Source organism: Leptonychotes weddellii, chromosome 12 (assembly GCF_054177405.1).
Source record: "Leptonychotes weddellii isolate Sample4059 chromosome 12, ASM5417740v2, whole genome shotgun sequence".
Lineage (NCBI taxonomy): Eukaryota > Metazoa > Chordata > Mammalia > Carnivora > Phocidae > Leptonychotes > Leptonychotes weddellii.
Window position 1 is genome coordinate 93,345,524 of NC_138380.1, and position 20,964 is coordinate 93,366,487.

A 20,964-nucleotide genomic window follows, 5' to 3' on the forward strand; every position below is an offset into this window, starting at 1 on the left:
CCCCCATCACTCCGCCCCGCCCCCGCGCTCCCCCGCCCCGTCCCCATCACTCCGCCCCGCCTCTGCGCTCACTTGGTCCCACCCCCGCCCCGCTCTCGTTCTCCCCGGCCTCGCCCCCCACGCCGGCGCTGTTCCAGTTCGCTCTGCGAGTTATTTACATAAAGGGCGTGTCCTCTGGTGCTATTTGCATGGAGAAGGGGCCTGAGGCGCAAACTCAATCCGGTGGGAGCCCCGGACGGCTCCGAGCGGCCTAATTTGCATGGGGCGGGGCCTGCTCGCACTTACCGCCAGGTGCCGCTTCCTCTTCCAGCCTGCTTCCGCCGCCTTTCTTCCGATTTCCGCGCGCCTTTTTCCGGCGCCGGCCCGCGGCCAGAGGGGATGCTCCCGAAGCAGCGACGGGCGCGGGTCCGGTCCGCCGACGGCCCTGCCTCCTCCTCCCCGCCGCGCTTCCCGGGCGTCGCCATCTACTTGGCGGAGCCGCGCATGGGCCGCAGCCGCCGGGCCTTCCTCACGCGCCTGGCGGTCTCCAAGGGCTTCAGGGTCCTGGACGCCTACAGGTGCGCGGTCGTGGAGAAGCTTGCGGCCCGGGGTGGGGCCCTTGCCCGCGGCGCTTTGGGGGGGTGGCACCTGTCCGGGGCTCCTGTTCGGGGCGCCTTGGCGCGGGGGGGCACCTGTGTGGGGGCTCCTGCCGGGGGTGACTTCAGGGGGGTCACCTGCCCTGGGGTTTCTGCGTGGGACGCCTTCAGGGAGTCACCTGCCGGGGGCTCCTGCCCGGGGCCCCTTCATGGTTGGGGGGGTGCCTGCACGAGGGGCGCGGGGCGGGTGCTGCGCCCATAGGGGACCGAGGGACGCGTGTGTGGGATCGCCATGCCGTCACGCCCCGACGACACTGCTGCGTGGCGTGAGCGCCTAAGCACAAAATGCCCGTGCTCAGAACTTTGCAAGTTACCAGCCACACTCACAAGCAGTATTTCTTTTCAGCTGAGGATATTGAGATCTAAAACGATTCACCTGGCAGTGGAGGGGCACCTGAGGTTTTGGATTCCAAGTTAACCCTGGCATTTCATGCTCATGTGGCTTTTCTCTCAATATCCTCTTGTATAAAAGGGTGCTAGCAGTTAGGGCCAGGAGTGTTCTGTAGGACAAGGAGAGAACGTATGCCAGAGGCTCTGTAAAGAGCTATAGGGCGCTGTGGGGTGGTTAAGGATATCAGTGGCTGAGGGCCTTGTGCCCTCGGTGAGTTCATCTTGCCCTATTAGCCAAAGTGACGCCTCCCCTCTGGGCTGAGACAGTGACTTGAGTAAGACTCCCAGATCAGCAAAAATTATGGGCTGCAGAGACACTGCTGAGATTAAGGAAATGGGTTCCAGTAGGTTTAAGGTTGGAAGAGCAAGCAAACCAGGGGCTAGTCCCCCAGCAGCTTTTTTGTTTGTTTGTTTGTTTGTTTAAGTGATTTAACCATTCCCAGTGGTTAGACCCGCTCAGAGAGGAGTTTAGTGTGCTGGGTGCTGTCTAAGCCTCTAAGCCTTTTGCTTATGAGTTTGTTTAATCTGTGTAACAACCCGACACAGTAGATAGGTTGTTACCTGCTTCAAAGAGGAAGAAATCAGGGGCGCCTGGGTGGCTCAGTCGTTAAGCGTCTGCCTTCGGCTCAGGTCATGATCCCAGGGTCCTGGGATCGAGCCCCGCATCGGGCTCCCTGCTCGGCGGGAAGCCTGCTTCTCCCTCTCCCACTCCCCCTGCTTGTGTTTCCTCTCTCGCTGTGTCTCTCTCTGTCAAATAAATAAAATCTTTAAAAATAAAAAAAATAATAATAATAAAAAATAAAGAGGAAGAAATCAGGGGACAGGGAAGTTAAGTGAGATGCCCAAGGCCACCCAGCAAGTGTGTGCCAGAGCTGGGGTTCACACCCAAGCAGTCTGGGTGCAGCAGACGAAGAGCCTCTGGTTCTGCCCCCTAAGGACCTCCATTCTCAGAGGCCGGGGGAGAGGAGGGCAGACGAGTTGACAGAGACGTGGGCTGGGCTGCAGCTCTGCGGGTGCTGGGGTGACAGACGTGTTCCTCTTCGAGAAGGGGCTTTCTGAGGAGGTGGCATGGAAGAATGAATGGGTGCTCACCAGGCAGAGGGGACAGGAAGCAAAGGCCTGGAGGCACCGAGCAAGGCAGGAGGGACCTCCGGACGTGAGCTCCGCCCCCTCTCTCCAGCTCTGAGGTGACGCATGTGGTGATGGAACAGACCTCAGCGGAGGAGGCCGGCTGCTGGCACGGGGGCAGGGCGGCGGCGGCCTCGCCCCGAGGAGGCACCCGCCCAGCGCTGCTGGACATAAGCTGGTTCACAGAAAGCATGGCAGCTGGGCAGCCCCTGCCCGTGGAGCAGCGGCACCGCCTGGAGGTGAGCTGGGTGGCCTGGCGTGGGGCCCGCGGAGAATGCCCGGTGCAGGCTCTGGCCCGGAGGGCACAGCTGGCCTGTCAGGAGCACCGCGGTGCCTACAGATGCGGGGGGGCAGTGGGGCTCAGCGCAGACCCCCGGGGGCCCCTGGAGGCCAGGCCATCCTGGCTTCTGCTCTCATTGGTATGAGCTCTTGAGGTCCACTTATTTCTAGCATCTTCAGGCCCTTCGTGCTCAAGTAGTGAGACAGTAACTCCTGGTGAGATGACCCAAGGACCAGCAGGAAGCTGTCCTCACGGTGCTGTGGGTCTGTGGCTTCTGCCCCCATTCAGTGCTTCCTGGGGGGATGCAGATGTGGGCTCAGGGTCGGGCTTCCCAAGGTCAGCCCTGCCTGTGGGCCACGAGCCGGTGTCCCTGTCTGCGAGGTGGGCATGACAGGCACTGCTACCCCACGCAGTGGAGACGGTTGCGGGAGGTAGAGCACACGCATCATGTGCAGTGACAGGAATGGTCCTCCCTGAGGGTCCGCGGGTGCCGGGCCTGCTGATGCTCTGGGTGAGGAGCTCTCCTCAGCCTGCTCCACCCCCCCCTTCTTGTCAGGGGCAGGGCTCTGGGGGCTGCTGGGCCCTGCCAGCCCTCAGCCTCCAAGTGGCCTCTGTGTTTCCCGCCCCCAGGTGGCTATGCCCAGGAAGGAGCTGCCCAGCCCAGTGAGGATGCCGCCCTATGCCTGCCAGCGCCCCACGCCGCTCACACACCACAACACTGGCCTCTCCGTGAGCCTTGGGTTCCCAGCCTCCCTGGGGTGGGGCCGGGCCTGTTGCCGGCAGCCCTGCCACTCTGCCCTCCCAGCCTGGGGACAGGTGGGTGGGAGCTGGAGGGTGCGGAGTCGGGCACCGTGCCCCCTCACCAAGGGCCTCTCCTTGCAGGAGGCTCTAGAGGTGCTAGCGGAGGCCGCAGGCTTTGAGGGCAGCGAGGGCCGCTTCCTCTCCTTCCGTAGAGCAGCCGCAGTGCTCAAGGCCCTTCCGAGCCGGGTCACGGCCCTGAGCCAGCTGCAGGGGCTGCCCCACTTTGGAGAACACTCCTGCAGGGTCGTCCAGGTAGGTACTCCTGGGTGGAGTCGTGAGTGCAGGCAGGTGGGTGAGGTGGCCTGGGGATCGTGAGCGTGGGGGGGTCAGGGGCTCAGTGCAGCCCTGGAGGCTGGCTTCAGGGCCAGGGCGAGCCACCCTCTGCTCGGATTCCTCGTCTGTAAATGGGGGCCACACCGTGTGGCTGGGAGGGCCCGGGCAGGACCAGTAGCTGGATCGTTGGCATCGGCCCCGCTGTCTGGGATGGTGGACGGGAACCCCAGACTTGGAGCACCTCTTTTTAAAATACAAAGTACATAAGGACCCAGAATGTTAGGTGCTTCACATACCATGTTAAGTGTACCGTCTAAGGGGTTCACTTTGCCACTGGGAGACTATGTGGGGACCAAACATACTTTTGAACTCAATTAAGCTTTTAAGCGAAGCCCCGTTAATACGTCACCCGTGTTTGGAAAAGCCACAGTTTCCATATTCTGGGACTTGTCATTGTCTGAGAGGTGGCCCGTGTTCCCTGGGCTGAGGGCCGTGAGGCCAGAAGTGTTGGTGCCTCCCCGGGCGTGGTCTCTATTTCCAAGCGCCCCTGGGTGCTGATCGGACGAAGCTGCCCTGCTGAGTGTTGGGGTTCCGCCTGGTCCTCGGGCCCCAGACCTTGTGTCCAGTCAGGCTGAGCCTTCTGCTTGGTCCCCTAGGAGCTGCTGGAACATGGGGTGTGTGAGGAGGTGGAGAGGGTCCGGCTGTCAGAGCGATACCACACCATGAAGGTACATGCAGGGCGGACCCCAGCAGGGGCTCGGAGCCCTCCCCCGGCTGGCAGCCCAGTGCCAGCCATGACGGGAGGCGAGCAGGGGCGCCCGGGGATCAGAGAAGGTCTTGCTGAGGAGGTGGCCGCGAGCTGACACCGGAGATGCGTGAGGCAGCCAAACAGTGGGGCGGGGAGAAGCTAGCGTGTAGCACAGGGGGGTTTGTAGATCCACTCAGCACCATCAGTGGAATATTCTCCACTGTGTTGTGTCCCCCGGCATCTTAAACAGAGCGTACTGGACAAAACGTGACTTCCTCCCTCTTTATGATCTCGAGCCCTGCTTGTCGCCCTGCCTGTGTCCACAGCGCACCTTCCCCTGTTCCTACCGCCCCCGATCTGACGCCCCAGAGCTCTGGTGGCTGCCTCCATCCCGCGGCTCAGACGCCTGTCCCATCAGCGACCTGTTGGGGGCGGGGGGCTTCCCTGGCAGGGTGGGCCGTCGGTGGTGAGGACCAAGGAGGGGCTTCAGAGAGGGAGAGGAGCCACGGGTGAAGGATGGAGGGTCCCAGGTAGGTGCCCAGGCCAGCAGAGAGGTGGGTCAACGATTAGAAGTTCATTGTTGAAGCAACATGGTTGGGCTGTTCTGAGCATTTTTTCTGTCAGGACCCAGGCTCTTGGTTCCGGGGACCGAGGGAAGGACGGCCAGCATAGCCCAAGATGGGCAGGGCTGTAGCCAGAGGAAGCAGGGCTCGGGGACCCGAGTGCCACCAGGGTCCTCCTCCTTTCTGCGTGCTGGCCCCCTCGCCAGCTGAGACCCAGCCACGGAAGGCTCCCCGTCCGTGGGTTACAACCTCCAGCACCGCACACGCCTGGCATTCTGTTTCGCTTCCAAAAACGGCTGGAGCGGTGCCTACCTCGGACCAACAAGCTTGGTCGGGGAGGAAAGAGTGACTTGCTGGGGCTGGGGGCTGGCCCCCCCACCCCGTGTGGGAGACCCGTGTGGGGCCGGCCGTCCCCGACGGGAGGTTGGCTCCCACGCTGCAGCTCCTCTAGAACAACCCTCTGGTTTTTTTTTTTTTAAGATTTTATTTATTTATTTGAGAGAGAGAGAATGAGAGAGAGCACACGAGAGGGGGGAGGGCCAGAGGGAGAAGCAGACTCCCTGCCAAGCAGGGAGGCCGATGTGGGACTCGATCCAGGGACTCCAGGATCATGACCTGAGCCAAAGGCAGTCGCTTAACCAACTGAGCCACCCAGGCGCCCAACAACCCTCTGGTTTGCTAAGGAGAAGAACCCCGGTGCGAAACCCCAGCTGCTATTAGGTGGGAGCGGCGTGGTTCCCAGTGGACAGGAGGCTGTGGGGGTGACTGGTGTGCGGTGCTGGACTCACAGGCCGGAGCTGCACACGCTCTGGGGAGAGACTTTCCCGGAGCAGGGGGTCGAGGCCCTCAGAGGGAGGTACACTGGGGTCTGTCCGGGCCGTCCCCCGCACAGGCCAGCCTTGGGGTTTGAATCCTGCCTGTGTGCGCACCGTGTGGCCTCGGGCGGCCTGCTTGAACCGGACAGCTGTGAGCGGCCACGGGGCGGCCCGGGACAGCAGCGCCCTCACGGACGGTGGTGGCCATCTGCATCTTCTGTCAGGACTTCGCTCCTGACCATGCCGTGCTCGTCCCCCAAACAGCTTTTCACTGGGATCTTCGGCGTTGGGGTCAAGACTGCTGACCGGTGGTACCGGGACGGGCTGCGGACCCTGGACAGCCTCCACAAGCAGCCCCAGAGGCTGACCCAGCAGCAGAGAGCAGGTGAGCCTCTGAGAAGGACGGGGCCCCGGGCCCCCCACACCACGGAGCCCTCAGCACTGACCAGATGCGGCACGTGCCGGGGGGCTGCCTGGACGGCAGGGCGCGGGGTCGGCGCACAGAGGCCCCGGGGGCAGGCCGGCCTCTGTCTGGATCTGCTGGAGCCCTTCCGCAGCGAACAGTGATGGGGTGACGTTCACGCCTCCCGGTTGGACCGGGAAGGGGAGGCCCGTGCCCTGCGCACAGCTTGGCAGCGTGGGGCTGGTGTCCTGGCGCACTGGCAGATGGCATGGGGACCTATGGGGCAGGAGAGGCTCGGGACAGGGCCTGCTCATGGCAGGGGGCCCCGTGCAGTGGAACGAACGGGAGCTTGAGAGTGTCAGGCCTGGGCTGGAGTCCTGTCTTGGCCACGTACTAGGTAGGTGACCCTGGCCCTGAGACTTTAACTTCGCTGAGCCTCCGTTCCGCTGTCTGGGAGCTGCTCCGTGTGAGGCCAGTGGGTAGCAGGTGTTAGACTGGCCTCCCCGCGTGGCCGCGGTTGGGGGCCCCGCCAGAGTGGTTCCGCAGCCTGGCACCCACCGCGCCTTTGAACATCTTCCCTCGGACTGGGGGAGGGGAGGCCCTGCGGGGGTCCGCAGGTGGTGCGACCCATGAAGTCACATGTCTGAGGGAACAGGAGGTGCTGTCAGCCACGGGTCCCCGTGACGCGGTCAGGAACCGCCTGCCGAGAGCCTGCGCCCCCAAGCGCCGCCGCTCCCCCTCTGAAACCTCTCCCGACTGTGCGGGAGGCAGCGGTCCCCCCGCAGGTGCGGAGCTGGGCCAGGGCTCCGGTGAGGGGGTTCCTGAGCGGCAGAGCCACCTCCTTCATGTCCTTATCCGCTTCCGGCCCGTTTTGTGGAGGGGACAACCGAGGCCTTCAAAGGGGTAGTCTGCGTCATGACTGCACCCACACCAGCAGCCTGATGGCACAGACGGTAGATCTGCTAGCCCTTCCATGCCGCTGCCTGCGGATCTGCGGTCTCCTGTGCTGCAAAGGGAGGAGGGGACAGTGGAGAGCACGAGCCGGTGGGGCTGGGAAGGTCAGGAGACCGTGCTTCCGCAGGACTCCAGCACTACCACGACCTGAGCGCCCCGGTCCAGCGGCCGGAGGCGGAGGCCCTGCAGCAGGTGGTGGAGGCCGCCGTGGCGTGCGTCCTGCCCGGGGCCACCGTGACGCTGGTGGGCGGCTTCCGGAGGTGAGGGGGTCTGCTGGCCCTCCAGGGAAGGCCCCTGGGGTGGGCCCTCCCTCACTGGCGGGACCTGGGAGCAGCCACAGCCCCGTGTGGCCCCCAGAGTCAGACGGCGCCCCCTCAGGGGGAAGTTGCAGGGCCACGACGTGGACTTGCTGGTCAGCCACCCCCAGGAGGGCCGGGAGGCCGGGCTGCTGCCCAGCGTGATGGGCCGCCTGGAGAAGCAGGTGAGGGGCTCGGGCTGCCTGCCTGGGCTGGGGGGACAGCGGGGAGGACTGCCGGGACTCTGGCTGCTGCCCCCCGGCCCCGCCCCGCCCCGCGGTGGCCTGCCACGCCTGCTCTGCCCGCAGGGGCTTGTCCTGTACCACCAACACCACCGCGGCCGCCCTGAGGACGCCGCCCACCCGACCCAGGGGAGCCACACCATGGATGCCTTCGAGATTACTTTCTGCATTTTCTGCCTACCACAACCCCCAGGGGCCGCGGTGGGGGGCGCCCAGAGGAGGGCCGTGCGGGTGGACCTGGTGGCTGTCCCCATCAGCCAGCTCCCCTTCGCCCTGCTAGGCTGGACTGGCTCTAAGGTAGGTGCCGGCTGTGGGGGCCGGGCCTGGGGCTGTGGGGGGGGATAAGCGGCCCTGCCACGACCTCGCTCTCCCCAGCATTTCCAGCGGGAGCTGCGCCGCTACAGCCGGAAGGAGAGAGGGCTGTGGCTGAACAGCCATGGGCTGTTTGACCCGGAGCAGGTGTGTTGCTGGGCGGGGGGGTTGCCTGGGGGAGGAACCTGCTGCCCCTCCCGACCCCTCCCTACGCCCTTCTCCAGGAAGCCAGCGCCGTCGGGGGCAGCCCCCAGGCCTTAACACCCCCACTCCTGTTGCAGAAGATGCTTTTCCACGTGGCCTCCGAGGAAGACATATTCAGGCACCTGGGCCTTGAGTACCTTCCCCCAGAGCAGAGAAATGCCTGAGCCTGCCTGCCGGCCCCAGGTCCTCGCCCCTCCCGACCCCCGACCCGGAGCCCTACCCACCCTCCAGTCCAGGATCTAATGAAATGACACCGTGCACCAAACCAAGCTCTGTGTTCTGAATGCGCTACTGTGATGGGGAGTGCGGGGCACCTGGCCCCCATCAGCTATGGGGTGATGGTTGGGGGCACCATGGCGGGGTGCCACTGGGCCAGTGTGGATGTGAACAGCCCCGTCTCCGTGGTGGGGTGCTTGCACGGCCTGAGGTGGTGGATGGCGGTGTCCCAGGGCTCCGAGATGGGGGGTGGAGGCCTGGAGCTCCTTCCCACCAGGAGTGTGCCACCGGGCGCTAAAGGGCGGCCAGCATCTGGAGAGGGACGGTGCAGAGGCAGGAGCTGGGGTGGGGGCAGAACTTCCGGTGCTGGCCCCCACCTTCCAAACAGGCGTCCAGTCTCCGGTCTCTGCCTTTGTTCTTCCAAGCTCTGTTCTCAGAAGGCCTTTAACAGTCACGCAGCGTCCCCGCCCTTGCTTCCTGCGCCCCACAGCTCCCCACCCTGTTCAGTAATTCCAGAGTCCTCACTGTGGCCCCCAGGGGCCTGGCATTCCTGCGTCCCCCTGACCGCTGGCCTCCTCTCCACTCCCACTGCTCTGACCGAGCCGCAGATGCCCGCGGGGCCGGTGGGGGTCCCAGCGTCTCACGGAGGGGCACTGGCCACGCGGTGTCCTCTGCTCCGGCTCCAGTGCCTTCGCTGCTGGACTGTCCACCTGGAACACTGTCCAGACTCACAGGTCTCTGTCAGGTGAGGACGCCCCTGACCGCTCTCTGCAATAAAAAATACTTTTCAAAGGAACTTGCAGTAACGTTGACTCGTTTTGGCGTAGGGTTTTACGAATTGTAACATGTAGACGCGTCCACCTCCACCAGGCCAACCTTGCAAATAAAGCAGCCAGTTATTGTACCAGCAAAATGGGTTCATTTGGGAATGGCGGAGGGACTGCGATCAGGCCAGGACCAGGAGGAGGGGGCTGGCGGGGCTGCTCTGCGGGTCCGATGGAGGAAGCCGGGGGCTCGGGTGGTGCCCGGCGGCAGGGCAGGCTTCTTCCCGAGCTGGGGCTCCGTCCGAGCCCCTCTCCGGCCTCCAGACTCTTCTCAGGGAGGTTGTGTTGGCTCGGTGTGCCTGCTCCGCAGCAGGACGCCCCCGCGCTGGCCCGTCGCGCTTCCCCGTCGTACCCCCACCCCCGCTCGCCTGTCGCGCCCACGCGCTCTCCTGGCGCTTCCCGGTCCCTGTGGTTCTCCTTCTGCGGAACGTGCCGTGCGTGCAGGCCCACTCCGTGTAGGCTTCCGAGACTGGCCCCTCCGCGTGGGGCCTCCGACAGTCCTCCGGGTGCCCGTCGTTCCTCCTTCCACCGCGGGGCATCATCCGGCGTCGACGCGTCCACCTGTCGAGAACTTGTGTCCAGGCTCTGGTGACCACGAAGAGAACCGCTGCAGACTTGGACGACAGGTGTCCGTGTGAACACGGGTTCTCCTTTCTCGGGGCACACGGTGAGACCCGGGGTCTCCAGGGCTTACGGGGTGAGGGTGTGCCACTTTCCGAGGACCGCCGCATGGACAAGCGTCCCGGGAGCCCGGCGCTCGGTTTGCGCGCACCCTCGCCGTGGGTCTCCCGAGGGCGCGCCCCCGCCGTCTGCAGGGCCGAGCACCGTTTCACCGCGGTGCCATCGCTGTCTCCGCTCTGCGTGTGGGTCGCCTGCTCTCTGTAACCGTCTGTGTGTAGGGTGTGTGTGCATTTCTTACAAGGGCACTTCTCAGAGCGGAGTTTGACCTTTTAGGAAGTCTGGTTCGCCAGTCTGTCAGTGCACCTTTTTTCTTTTCCTCTCACGCTTCTGGGTCATGTCTCTGACTCCGAATTACAATAAACGTTGTCTCTGTTTTCTTGCAGAGTGTACAGTTTACATGGAGATGTAGGATTCATTCTGAGTGAATTTTAAGTATGAGGTTTAGGCTGAGGATTCGGTATCTGCGGGAGGAGGCCCGTGGTTCCAGCACCATCTGTCGACAAGACCGTCTTTTCGCTCCCGGATTGTCCTTGAACCTTCCTGAGACATCCGTTGGCCATTTTTGTGCAGGGCTGTTTCTGGGTTCTCTTCTGTTCCATCTCTCTCTCTGCCCATCGCTTCAAAAACACCCTCCTAACTCGACTAACCTGAATTGGAGAGGGATGCCTAGTATCAGCTGGTGTGACTCCTCTAATTTTACTCTTTCCAGATTGTTTTGCCTGCTCTTCTTTTGACTTTCCGTGTAGATTTTAGAATCAGCTTGTCTGTCTACGAAGGAATACTTCGGGATTCGTGAACACAGGATGTCTCTGCACGAAGTTGCTTGTCTTTGATTCCTTCCATCAATGTTTTCTGGTTTTTCAACATAGAGACCCAGCCCCTGCTCTGTTAGGTTTATGCCTAATTCTCTCTTTCCCTTGGAGCTGTTACAGATTGTTTCAGTTTCCATTTGTTCATTGTGAGCACTCAAACCCACCGATTCTCATGCATAGATGTATCCAGAAACCTGACAGAACTCACTATTAGTTTAGATTCCTGGTGGTTCTGTCTGTCCGTCCACATAAACAGCCCTCCTGTCTGTGACTGGGAACAATTTCAGGTCCCCTGTTATTTGCTTGTGTGGCCTCACTGGTCTGGCTGGAGCCTCTGGGGCTCCGCGGGTGGACGTGGGCCTCTTTGTTTGCGCCCAGTCTTGGGTTCAGCGTTTCCCCATTAAGATGATGTTAGGGGTCCGGCGCCTGTAGGTGCCCTTTATCAGATGAAGGAAGTTCAGTTTTATTCCTGGTTTTCTGAGTGTTTTTATCAGGAAGGGGTGTTGGGTTTTGTCAAATGCTTTTTTCATTCATTGAGATGATCATGTGTCATTTTTGTCAAAAAACAAAACATTCTACTGATAGGGTGTATTAATTGGCTTTCAGATTTAAACCTCCCGACATAAATTTCGTGTTGTAGAATCCATTTTATTTGTTGCTAGATTCTGTGCTGAAGTTTGTATGTAACAGATCCTCTCTGCAGCTGTCTCTGCTGTCTTTGATGAGTGATGGTATCAGGGTGATTGATACCACGGAACATGAGGTTACTGTTCACTTTAACCAATGTGCATTATTATATTCAGGGCGAGTTCCTCGAAGCCAGCATGGAATTGGGTGACTTTTAAAAGTCCAAACTATAAGTTGTCTTTAATTCAATGTGTTTGGCTGTGATATTGTGATACAATAAGAAATGCATAAGGGCGGGCGCCTGGGTGGCTCAGTCGTTAAGCATCTGCCTTCGGCTCAGGTCATGATCCCGGGGTCCTGGGATCGAGTCCCGCATTGGGCTCCCTGCTCAGCAGGGAGTCTGCCTCTCCCTCTACTCCTCCCCCCTGCTCATGATCTCTCTCTCTCTCGCTCTCTCTCAAATAAAAAAAAAAAAAAAAATGCATAAGGGCATCTGGGAGGCTCAGTCAGTTAGGCGTCTAACTCTTGATTTCGGCTCAGGTCATGATCTCAGGGTCCTGGGACTGAGCCCTGTGTCAGGCTCCCTGCTCGCTGGGGAGCCTGCTTCTCCTCCTCCCTGCTCATGCTTTCTCTCTCTCTCAAATAAATAAATAAAATCTTCTTTAAAAATACAGAAATCCATATTTTGGTCTTCCTGTCCACCTCCTGGCCAGAGCTCCTAAATCCCATGAAATGTCTTGGGTGAAAGGAGTGTCTTTTTCCCAGTGAGGCACTCACTCGGTGGGCTCTGGGACGGCTTTGGGATGGGGCTGGGCACCAGAAAGATCAGGCCGTGATTAGAAGCCCAGCCCCATCCTCGAGGAAGGGGAGAGGCACTGGAGATGGTTCATAATCAGTCATGCCATGAAAATCCCTAAAGTACAGGTTCGGGGAGCTTCTGGGTTGGTGAACACGTCCTGCATCACAGGGTGATGCACCCCAGCTCCACAAGGTCGAGGAGCAGAAGCTGCTACACTCAGGAGCCTTCAAGACCTCACCCTATGCACCTTGTCATCTGTTTGTACATATCTTTTATCATATTCTTTATTGTATAATAAACTGGTAATGAAAGAGTTTCCCTGCGTTCTGGGGGGGAGTTGTTCTAGAAAATTATCAAACCCAAAGGGGGGCGTGTGGGAAGCCCAATCGATAGCCGATCTGTCGGAAGTACAGGTGAGCACCTGGGGCTTGCGATTGGCTTCTGAAGCGGGGGCAGTTTTGGGGGACTGAGCCCTTCCCCCATGGGGTCGATGCAGTCTCCAGGGAGATGGTGTTAGAGCTGAGTTAGACGGTAGGACCCCCAGTTCTCCTTGGTGGAGAAGTGCTTGGTGGGGAAAATTCACAGCATGAGTGTTAGCGGTGGTGTGAGGAGTAGAGTCCAAGAGTAGAAACAGCCTCATTTCCTTTAGTTGCTGTGCAGAGAGTGCCCATGTCCGAGGCCAGGCCCTTCCCGTTTAATGAGACTATTGCATGGTTTGGGGTTAGGCAAACAGTTGTTCTCTGTTTCTTCTTTCCTGCCCTGCTGCTCTCTTCCTGACTATATTTCTTTGTGTATATAATATTGATGGGGGCACCTGGGTGACTCAGTCGGTGAAGCATCTGCCTTCGGCTCAGGTCATGGTCCCAGGGTCCTGGGATCCAGTCCCACATCAGGCTCCCTGCTCAGTGAGGAGCCTGCTTCTCCCTCTGCCCCGACCCCCTGCTTGTGCGTGTTTTTTCCCTCTCTCAAATAAAATCTTTAAAGAAAAATATTTAGTGGTTCTAGAAATTATATACACACTTTTCATAGCCTACTTAGAATTAATATTTTGCCACTTCGTGTGGAATGGAGAATGCTACCAGCCTACAGGTCCCTTTACCCTTCATGTTGTAGTTTGATTCCCTCTGCATACATTGGAACCCCCAGCAGACAGTGTTAGAAGACAAATTATAAATTTATAATGTATATGTAGCTATATATATTAAGTTTATATTTTATATGTGTGTGTGTGTATATATATATCTTAAGGGTAGCTATACATACATACGTATATAGCTAAACTTAATAAAAACTGCCAGTTATTTCACCAGGAACAGATGGGTTTATTCAGGAATAAAAGAGAATTTCAGTCCTGGACAAACAAGCTGGGCAAAACCCTAGGCAAGTCTGGGGAACGAGGGAGAAAAGGGGTGAATTGGGAGGAGCTGTTATGAACTCAAAGTGCGTTGGAGGAAGCTGGGGCGGGGGGGAGGCTTCTCGGCGGCAGAGCTGTGGCCCCGGAGGAGCGAAGCGTCTGTCCCTCCTGCGGGGGTCACAGCCTCGGGCAAGGTCCCGTCCAGGTGAGGGCAGGGCGGGCTCTTCCTGTCGGGTCAGCGATGGACCCCTGGGAGGGCTGCGAGCGCCCCCTGCCGGAGCTTCCAACGCGGTCTCTGGGAGGTTTCCCAGTACTGATTTTCACTACATATGGGGTATTTTTTCCCCCATTTTAAAAAAGATTTATTTATTTATTTATTTTTAAAGATTTTATTTATTTATTTGAGAGAGAGAATGAGAGAGAGAGAGAGAGAGCACAAGACGGGGGAGGGTCAGAGGGAGAAGCAGACTCTCTGCTAAGCAGGGAGCCCAATGTGGGACTCCATCCCAGGACCCTGGGATGATGACCTGAGCCGAAGGCAGACGCTTAACGACTGAGCCATCCAGGTGCCCCAGTTCTTGCATTTCAACAGTTTAAAAATATTGTTCTGCTTCCTTCTGGCCTGCTTGGTTTCCGGTGAGAAACCCAGAGCCTTGCAAAGAATTGCTCCCTACATGAAGTGAATCATTTTCCTCTGGCTCATTTTAGAATTTTTTTTCTTGGTCTTTAGTTTTCCTACATCTCATTATGATGTGTCTGCACTAATTTCAATTCTACAATACAGGGTTATCAGCTGTAATCACCATGCTTTACATTAGATCCTTAGGCTTTATACATTTTACAGACCTCTCCCTATTTCCCCCACCCCCAGCTCCTGACAATCACTTTTCTACTGTTCTTTATGGATTGGACCTTTTTCTTTTTCTTTTTTTTAAAGATCCCCATATAGAACCCTCCTGCACTGTTGGTGGGAATGCAAGCTGGTGCAGCCACTCTGGAAAACAGTATGGGGATTCCCCAAAAAGTTGAAAATAGAGCTACCATACAACCCAGCAATTGCACTGCTGGTTATTTACCCCAAAGATACAGATGTAGTGATCTGAAGGGGCACCTGCACCCCAATGTTTATAGCAGCAATGTCCACAATAGCCAAACTATGGAAGAAGCCTAGATATCCATTGACAGATGAATGGATAAAGAAGATGTGGTCCATATATACAATGGAATATTAGGCAGCCATTGAAAAAATGAAATCTTGCCATTTGCAACGACGTAGATGGAACTAGAGGGTATTTTGCTGAGCAAAATACGTCATTCAGAGAAGGACAAGTATCATATGATATCATTGATATGAAGAATTTGAGAAACAAGACAGAGGATGATACAGGAAGGGAGGGGAAAATGAAACAAGATGTAACCGGAGACGGAGACAAACCATAAGAGACTCTTAATCTCAGGAAACAAACTGAGGGTTGCTGGAGTAGTGGGGGGTGGGAGGGATGGGGTGGCTGGGTGATAGACATTGGGGAGGGTGTGTGCTATGGTGAGCGCTGTGAATTGTGTAAGACTGGTGAATCACAGACCTGTACGCCTGAAACAAATAATACATTATATGTTAATAAAAAAAAGAAAAATTATTGAATTAACAACAACAACAACAAAATATCCCCATATAAGTCATACCATGCAGTATTTGTCTTTATCTGGCTAGGTTCACCTAGCATAATGCCCTCAAAGTCCATCCATGTTGTGGCAAATGGCAGGATTTTCCTTCTCATGACTGAATAATATTTCATTGCGTGTGTGTATTAGACATATATGTGTATATATATGACAATATGTGTGTATCACATCTTTATCCATTCATCCATCGATGGACACTCAGCTTAGATTTCTACATCTTGGCTGTCAAGAATGCTACAGGGAACATGGGGGTGCCGATATCTCTTTGAGATTCTGTTCTCATTTCCTTCAGCTACATGCTCAGAAGTAAGATTCCTGGATCATACGGTAGTTCTATATTTTTAGTTTTTTTGAGGAAACTCCATACTTTTTTCCAGAGTGACTGCACCCGTTGGCATTCTCACCACAGTGCACAGGGGTTGTGGATAATCTCAGCAACACTTGTCATCTTTTGTGTTTTTGGTGATGGCCATTTTAACAGGTATGAAGTGATATCTCATTATGGTTTTGATTTTCAGTTCCCTGATGGTGACTGATGTGGAGCGTCTTTTCCGCACCTACCAAGACTTCCTTCCCTACAGTCAGGACTGAGTGTTGCCTTCCAGAGACACGTGGCTGCAGCACCTTGCAACTTCTAGGCCCTTCTGTGATACCCTTGGCATTTCCCAGGCCCAAGTTCAGGTCTAAACTAGTGATATGGGAGGCTCCCGAACTCACTTCCTTCTCCTGGATACACCAAATCCACAGGTACAGAGAAGCAATTCCCTCTAAAAAGAAATCCAGAAACTAGTTGAACAATTCCTACATATCGGGCAAACATGAAAATACCCACAGCAAACCGGGTCACCGGTGTCTCCCTGGAAGGAGCTTGTGCGCCTGTTGCTGCCCTGGCTTTGGCAGCTGCCATCCAGAGCCATGCCCCTTGATCACCTATTTCTGGTGGCCAGTGGGGCTTGCATTTGCAGGGCCCCCCAGGACTGTTCAAAGAAAGACGCCGTTCTTAAACAGCTATCTGCCCAGGGCTCAGCACAGAGTATGCACACTGAAATCCTATCTCCCGGGCTTTCCATGAACGAGGACTTTGCTTACTTTGAAAGCTGCTGCCTGAGGGTCAGGCTTCTAATTTAGCACACATCTATGGCTGAGCCTCCTCTTTGGGACACTAATGGGCCTTGGCACACTTTCAACCACTGGGAGCCACTAAGAAGAAAGAAGGTGGCTTGGGCAATCACAAAGGTTTGAGCGAACCAAGAGTGTGGGCTGGGCTGAATGATAAGGTTCATCCCCTTCATGAGACCACTCCATCAAGATTCAGAGAGGTGGCTGTTTTACCAAAGACACAGAAACCAACACAGAGAGTCCAGGAAAATGAACAGAGGAATACGTTCCAAACAAAAGAACAAAACTCCAGAAACAGACCTTCATGAAATGGAGGTTAGTGACTTACCTGATAAAGAGTTCAAAATAATGGTCATAAAGATGCCCACTGAGCTCAGGAGAATTATGCATGAACAAATGAGAATTTCAACAAAGACGTGGAAACTAAAAGAAAATACCAAACATAAACCACAGAGATGAAGAATACAGAAATTGAACTGAGATTCAACAGAAGGGTTCGGCTACAGACTACATAAAGCGGACTTGAAGACAGTACAGTGTAACTCATCAGAGGAGCAAAAAGAAAAAAGTGAGAAAGAAGATACCTTAAGCGGCTTATGGGACACTATCCAAGGAGGCCAAAATGTGCATTACAGGATCCCAAAAAGAGGAAAGAGAATGAAGCTTACTCAAAGAAATATTGGCTGAAAACTCCCCTAACCTGGGGAAAGAACTGGCTATCTGAACCAGGAAGCCCATAGAGTTCCAAATAAGATGAATTCAAAGAAACCCAGACCAAGACACATTTTAATTAAGTTGTCAAAAGTTAATGACAAGGAGAGACTATTAAAAGCAGTAAGAGAAAAACACCTTTTTACATGGGAACCCCCACCCCCATAAGACTATCAGCAGATTTTTTCAGCAGAAACTTTGCAGGCCACATGGGAATGTCATGATATTTTCAAAGTGCTGAAAGATAAAAGAAAAAAAAAAAAAAACCTGCCAGCCAAGAATAATGGTACCTGGCAAAGCTGTCCTTCAGGATTGAAGGAGAGAGAAAGAATTTTCCAGAAACGTAAAAGATGATGGAGTTCATCACTAGACCAGCCTTATAAGAAATATTAAAGGGGGGGGTGTGTCTGGGTGGCTCAGTCAGTTAAGCACCTGCCTTTGGCTCAGGTCATGGTCTCAGGGTCCTGGGATCGAGTCCCGCATCGGGCTCCCTGTTCAGCAGGAAGCCTGCTTCTCCCTCTCCCACTCCCCCTGTTTGTGTTCCCTCTCTCTCTGTGTCTCTGTCTGTCAAATAAATAAATAAAATCTTAAAAAAAAAAGATTTTATTAGAGAGAACGAGCGGGGGGAGGGGCAGGCAGAGGGAGAAGTAGACTCCCCCTGAGTAGGGAGCTTGATTCAGGGCTCGATCCCAGGACCCTGAGACCATGACCTGAGCTGAAGGCAGACGCTTAACTGACAGAGCCACCCAGGCACCCCTAAGAGCTGTTTGTTTTTTTTTTTTAAGATAAACAAAATAGACATACCTTTAGCTACTTTTACTAATAAAAAAGGGGACTATTTTAAATGAAAGAAAAGACATTACAACTGATACCACACAAAGGATCATAAGGGACAACAAATGCCAGCAAATTGGATAATCTAGAAGAAACGGGTAAATTCTTAGAAATACACAACCTACCAAGACTGAGTCATGAAGGAACAGAAAATCTGAACTGCTCTGTAACTAATAAGGAGATTGAATAAATAATCAAAAACCTCCCAACAAAGAAAAGTGCAGGACCAGATGGCTTCACTGGTGATCCTACCGAACATTTAAAGAAAAATTAGCACCAGTTCTTCTCCAGCTCTTCCAAAACAGAAGAGGAGGGAACACTTCAAAACTTATAAAGTCAGCTTTACCCTGATACCAAAACCAGACAAAAACACCACCAGGAAAGAAAAATTACAGGTCACTATCCTTGATGAACACATATGCAAAAATCCTCAACAAAATACTAGCAAACTGAACTTAGCGATGCACTAAAAGAATCAATTGAGTGGGATTTATTCTAGGAATGCAAGGATGATTCAACATCCACAAATCAATATGATACACCACATTAACAAAATGAAGGATAAAAGTCATATGATCATCTCAATAAAGGCAGAAAAAGGATCTGACAAAATTCAACATCCATTTAGGATTTTAAAAAACCCTCAAAGTGGGTACAGAAGGAACATACCTCAACATAGTAAAGGCCATGTATGATAAGCCTACCTCTAATCATACTCAACAGTGAAAAGCTTTTCCTTTAAGGTCAGGAACAAGACAAGAATGCCCACTCTCACTGCTTCTATCTGACGTAGTACTAGAAGTCTTAGCCACAGCAATGGGACAAGAAAAGGAAATAAAAGGCATCCAAATTGGAAAGGAAGAAGTAAAACTGTCTCTATTTGGAGATGACATGATCTTATACATGGAAAACATTAAAGGGTCCACAAAAAGCCTGTTAGAACTAATAAATGAATTCAATAAAGTTGCAGGAGGCAAAATCAATATAAAAAAATCAGTTGTGTTGCTACGTGCTGACAATGAACTTTCAGAGAAATTAAGAAAACAATGCCATGTATAATGTCACCAAAAAATAATAGAATACCTAGGAATAAACTTAACCAAGGAGTTGAAAAATCTGTACACTGAAAACTAAGATATTGATGAAAGAAACTGAAGACACACATAGGTGGAAAGATATTCCATGCTCATGGCTTGGAAGAATTAATAGTGTTAGAATGTCTACATCATCAGGGGCACCTGGTGGCTCAGTCAGTTAAGCGTCTGCCTTCAGCTCAGGTCATGATCTCAGGGTCCTCAGGATCGAGCCCCACGTCGGCCTCCTTGCTCAGTGGGGAGCCTGTTTCTCCTCCCTCTGCCCTGCTCGTGCTCTCTCACTCTCTCTGTCAAATAAATGAAATCTTAAAAAAAAAAATAAGATAAAATTCTTGAAGCCATGCTTCAAGCTCTCCAGTGATCTGCATCAGGACACAGAGCCCAGCCCCTTGTGCCCTCTGCCCCCCACACGTCTGCTCTCCTGTGGGGACTGGCTCTTTGCTGCCCCTCTGGCTGGAGTGCTCTCCCCCAGAACTCGTCCTGGCGAGTCCTTTGCTTTCTGCTGCACCTCCAAGGGGCCGTCTCTGCCCCCTTCTGCTCTCCCATCTCTCCCTATCCCCTTTTACTCGTTCCTGCTAGCTGGGATGAAGGAGAAGAGCTTGTTGAGTTGCTTGTATCTTGTCCCCCACTGAACAGGAGCTTCCTGCCTGGCTGTCTGCTGGGCCCCCAGGGCCTGATTAGTGGCCAAGGGAACAAAAAGTAGACCTTATATAGGAGATGTGGCTCTAACAAGGGCAGAGCTGGAGCAGCAAGGCCTACGTGTGGCGCTGCTAGGAGGGTGGCCTTGGGGTGTGGAGCCCCCATCTTAGGGACCCAGAGCTGGGAGGCTGTCCCCTGGGTGGATAGCAAGGCTGGAGGGAGAGAGGTCAGGGCTTCACACACTCAGGTCCAGGTCTCAGTGTAGTAGCTGACCGCTCTGCTGGCCTCCCGCCCACCCTGTTCCATTTTCAGGAGCGTGAGAGGGTAAGGGTGTGGTCGCTAGGGCAGTGGGGTGGGAGGAGGTGTAGGGGACCCTGGGCAGGCTCCCTCATGAGAGCGCAGCTTCTGCCCCAGTGGCCTTCATCCCCCAAAATCTGAATGCAGAGGTCTGGTCCCCCAGCTTCAACCTCGGCCCGCTTGTGGGTGCTCCTGCTGAGCTGGGCATGAACCCAACAACCAGTACCTCTGGGGGGCATGACTCTTGGATTTCTCTTTCTTTGAAAGGTGGTTTCAGTGGGGAGGGGCAAGCCTGGCTTGGGTGGGACAGTGTGGCAGCATCCTCTGCTCCCCTCTGGCCCAACCCCTCCATCTCCCCCGGTTGTCTTGGAAACAGCTCTGCCCGGCTCAGCCCAGGCCCCTGCCCACCCTACTGCCTTGTGCCCTCTCCCGCAGGGCTACGGCCCCCACCCTCTCCCCGACCCTGCCCACAGCGACCTGACCTTTCACTCCCTTCTGTCCCTTGAGGGGACTAGCAGAGGTGACGTCACGGTCCCTCCCAGCCTGGCCATGGGCCACAGGCTCCCTTAGGACTCACCCTGCGGGCAGGGCAGAGGGAGCGGGGGAGGGAAGCCCCCATGCAGCCCTCACGCCCCGCTGAGCAGAGCAGAGCCCCTGGGGGAACCTCCTGACAGCTCACAGGCATGCGCATATGCACATGCAACAAGTGACAGACACGGACACGCGTGTATACACGTAACACACCACTCATGCATGTGCCCGCACACGGGTGCACACATGCATGTGTACGTGGGCAGACACAGGCGCCCGCGTGCACACACCCCTGGGCTCCCCTTCACACAGGCCAGCTCCCTTAGGGGAATGCAGGCTCGCCCCCAGCTGTGTGGACAAGGACCAGCAGGAAGGCCCTGGGCATGTGCCTCTTGCCTGAGGCCACAGCATCAGCCCTCCTGCCCGGACAGAGGAGTCGTGCTCGGAGATCCGTGCTGCCCCTGGCAGCCCCACCTCTCAGGCATGTCTCCGACTCCTGCCCTTCATGCCCGGTCCTGCACGCAGCCCCACCCGGCCCAGGCGCTGGTGGCTGCTGGGGCTATTTTAAGGCCGGCTCCGGGCCTGCCCTCCCCCAAGCTTTGCTACTGGCCACCTGCCGCCGCCCGTCCCGCCTGGAATGCTGACTGGCAGTTGGCCAGGGTGGGGGCTGGGGACAGACTGTTATAAAACTGGGTGCAC

General features: G+C 55.5%; 1 protein-coding gene across 2 annotated transcripts; it reads left to right on the plus strand.

The window, feature by feature from the left end:
- The first annotated feature begins 111 nt into the window (after positions 1–111).
- On the plus strand, positions 112–11,881 carry POLM (DNA polymerase mu). Of its 2 annotated transcripts, XM_006736415.3 has the most exons (11): positions 113–557; positions 2,206–2,392; positions 3,064–3,162; positions 3,316–3,486; positions 4,164–4,235; positions 5,898–6,018; positions 7,118–7,250; positions 7,369–7,471; positions 7,595–7,825; positions 7,904–7,987; positions 8,122–11,881. In XM_006736415.3, the coding sequence occupies exons 1-11, from the start codon at positions 379–381 to the stop codon at positions 8,206–8,208; spliced, it is 1,467 nt and encodes a 488-aa protein (XP_006736478.1). In that variant the 5' UTR covers positions 113–378; the 3' UTR covers positions 8,209–11,881. The 2 variants fall into 2 exon arrangements, with proteins under 2 accessions (XP_006736479.1, XP_006736478.1); XM_006736416.3 differs by lacking the exon at positions 7,369–7,471 and having other exon boundaries at positions 112–557; positions 7,126–7,250.
- The last annotated feature ends 9,083 nt before the right edge of the window (positions 11,882–20,964 follow it).

Bases quoted from the DNA above. Each gene is read 5' to 3' on its own strand.
- POLM (XM_006736415.3), top strand. From the start codon at position 379: ATGCTCCCGAAGCAGCGACGGGCGCGGGTCCGGTCCGCCGACGGCCCT. The intron at 6,019-7,117 runs GTGAGCCTCTGA...GTGCTTCCGCAG, and splicing joins GACCCAGCAGCAGAGAGCAG to GACTCCAGCACTACCACGAC. The intron at 7,826-7,903 runs GTAGGTGCCGGC...CGCTCTCCCCAG, and splicing joins TAGGCTGGACTGGCTCTAAG to CATTTCCAGCGGGAGCTGCG.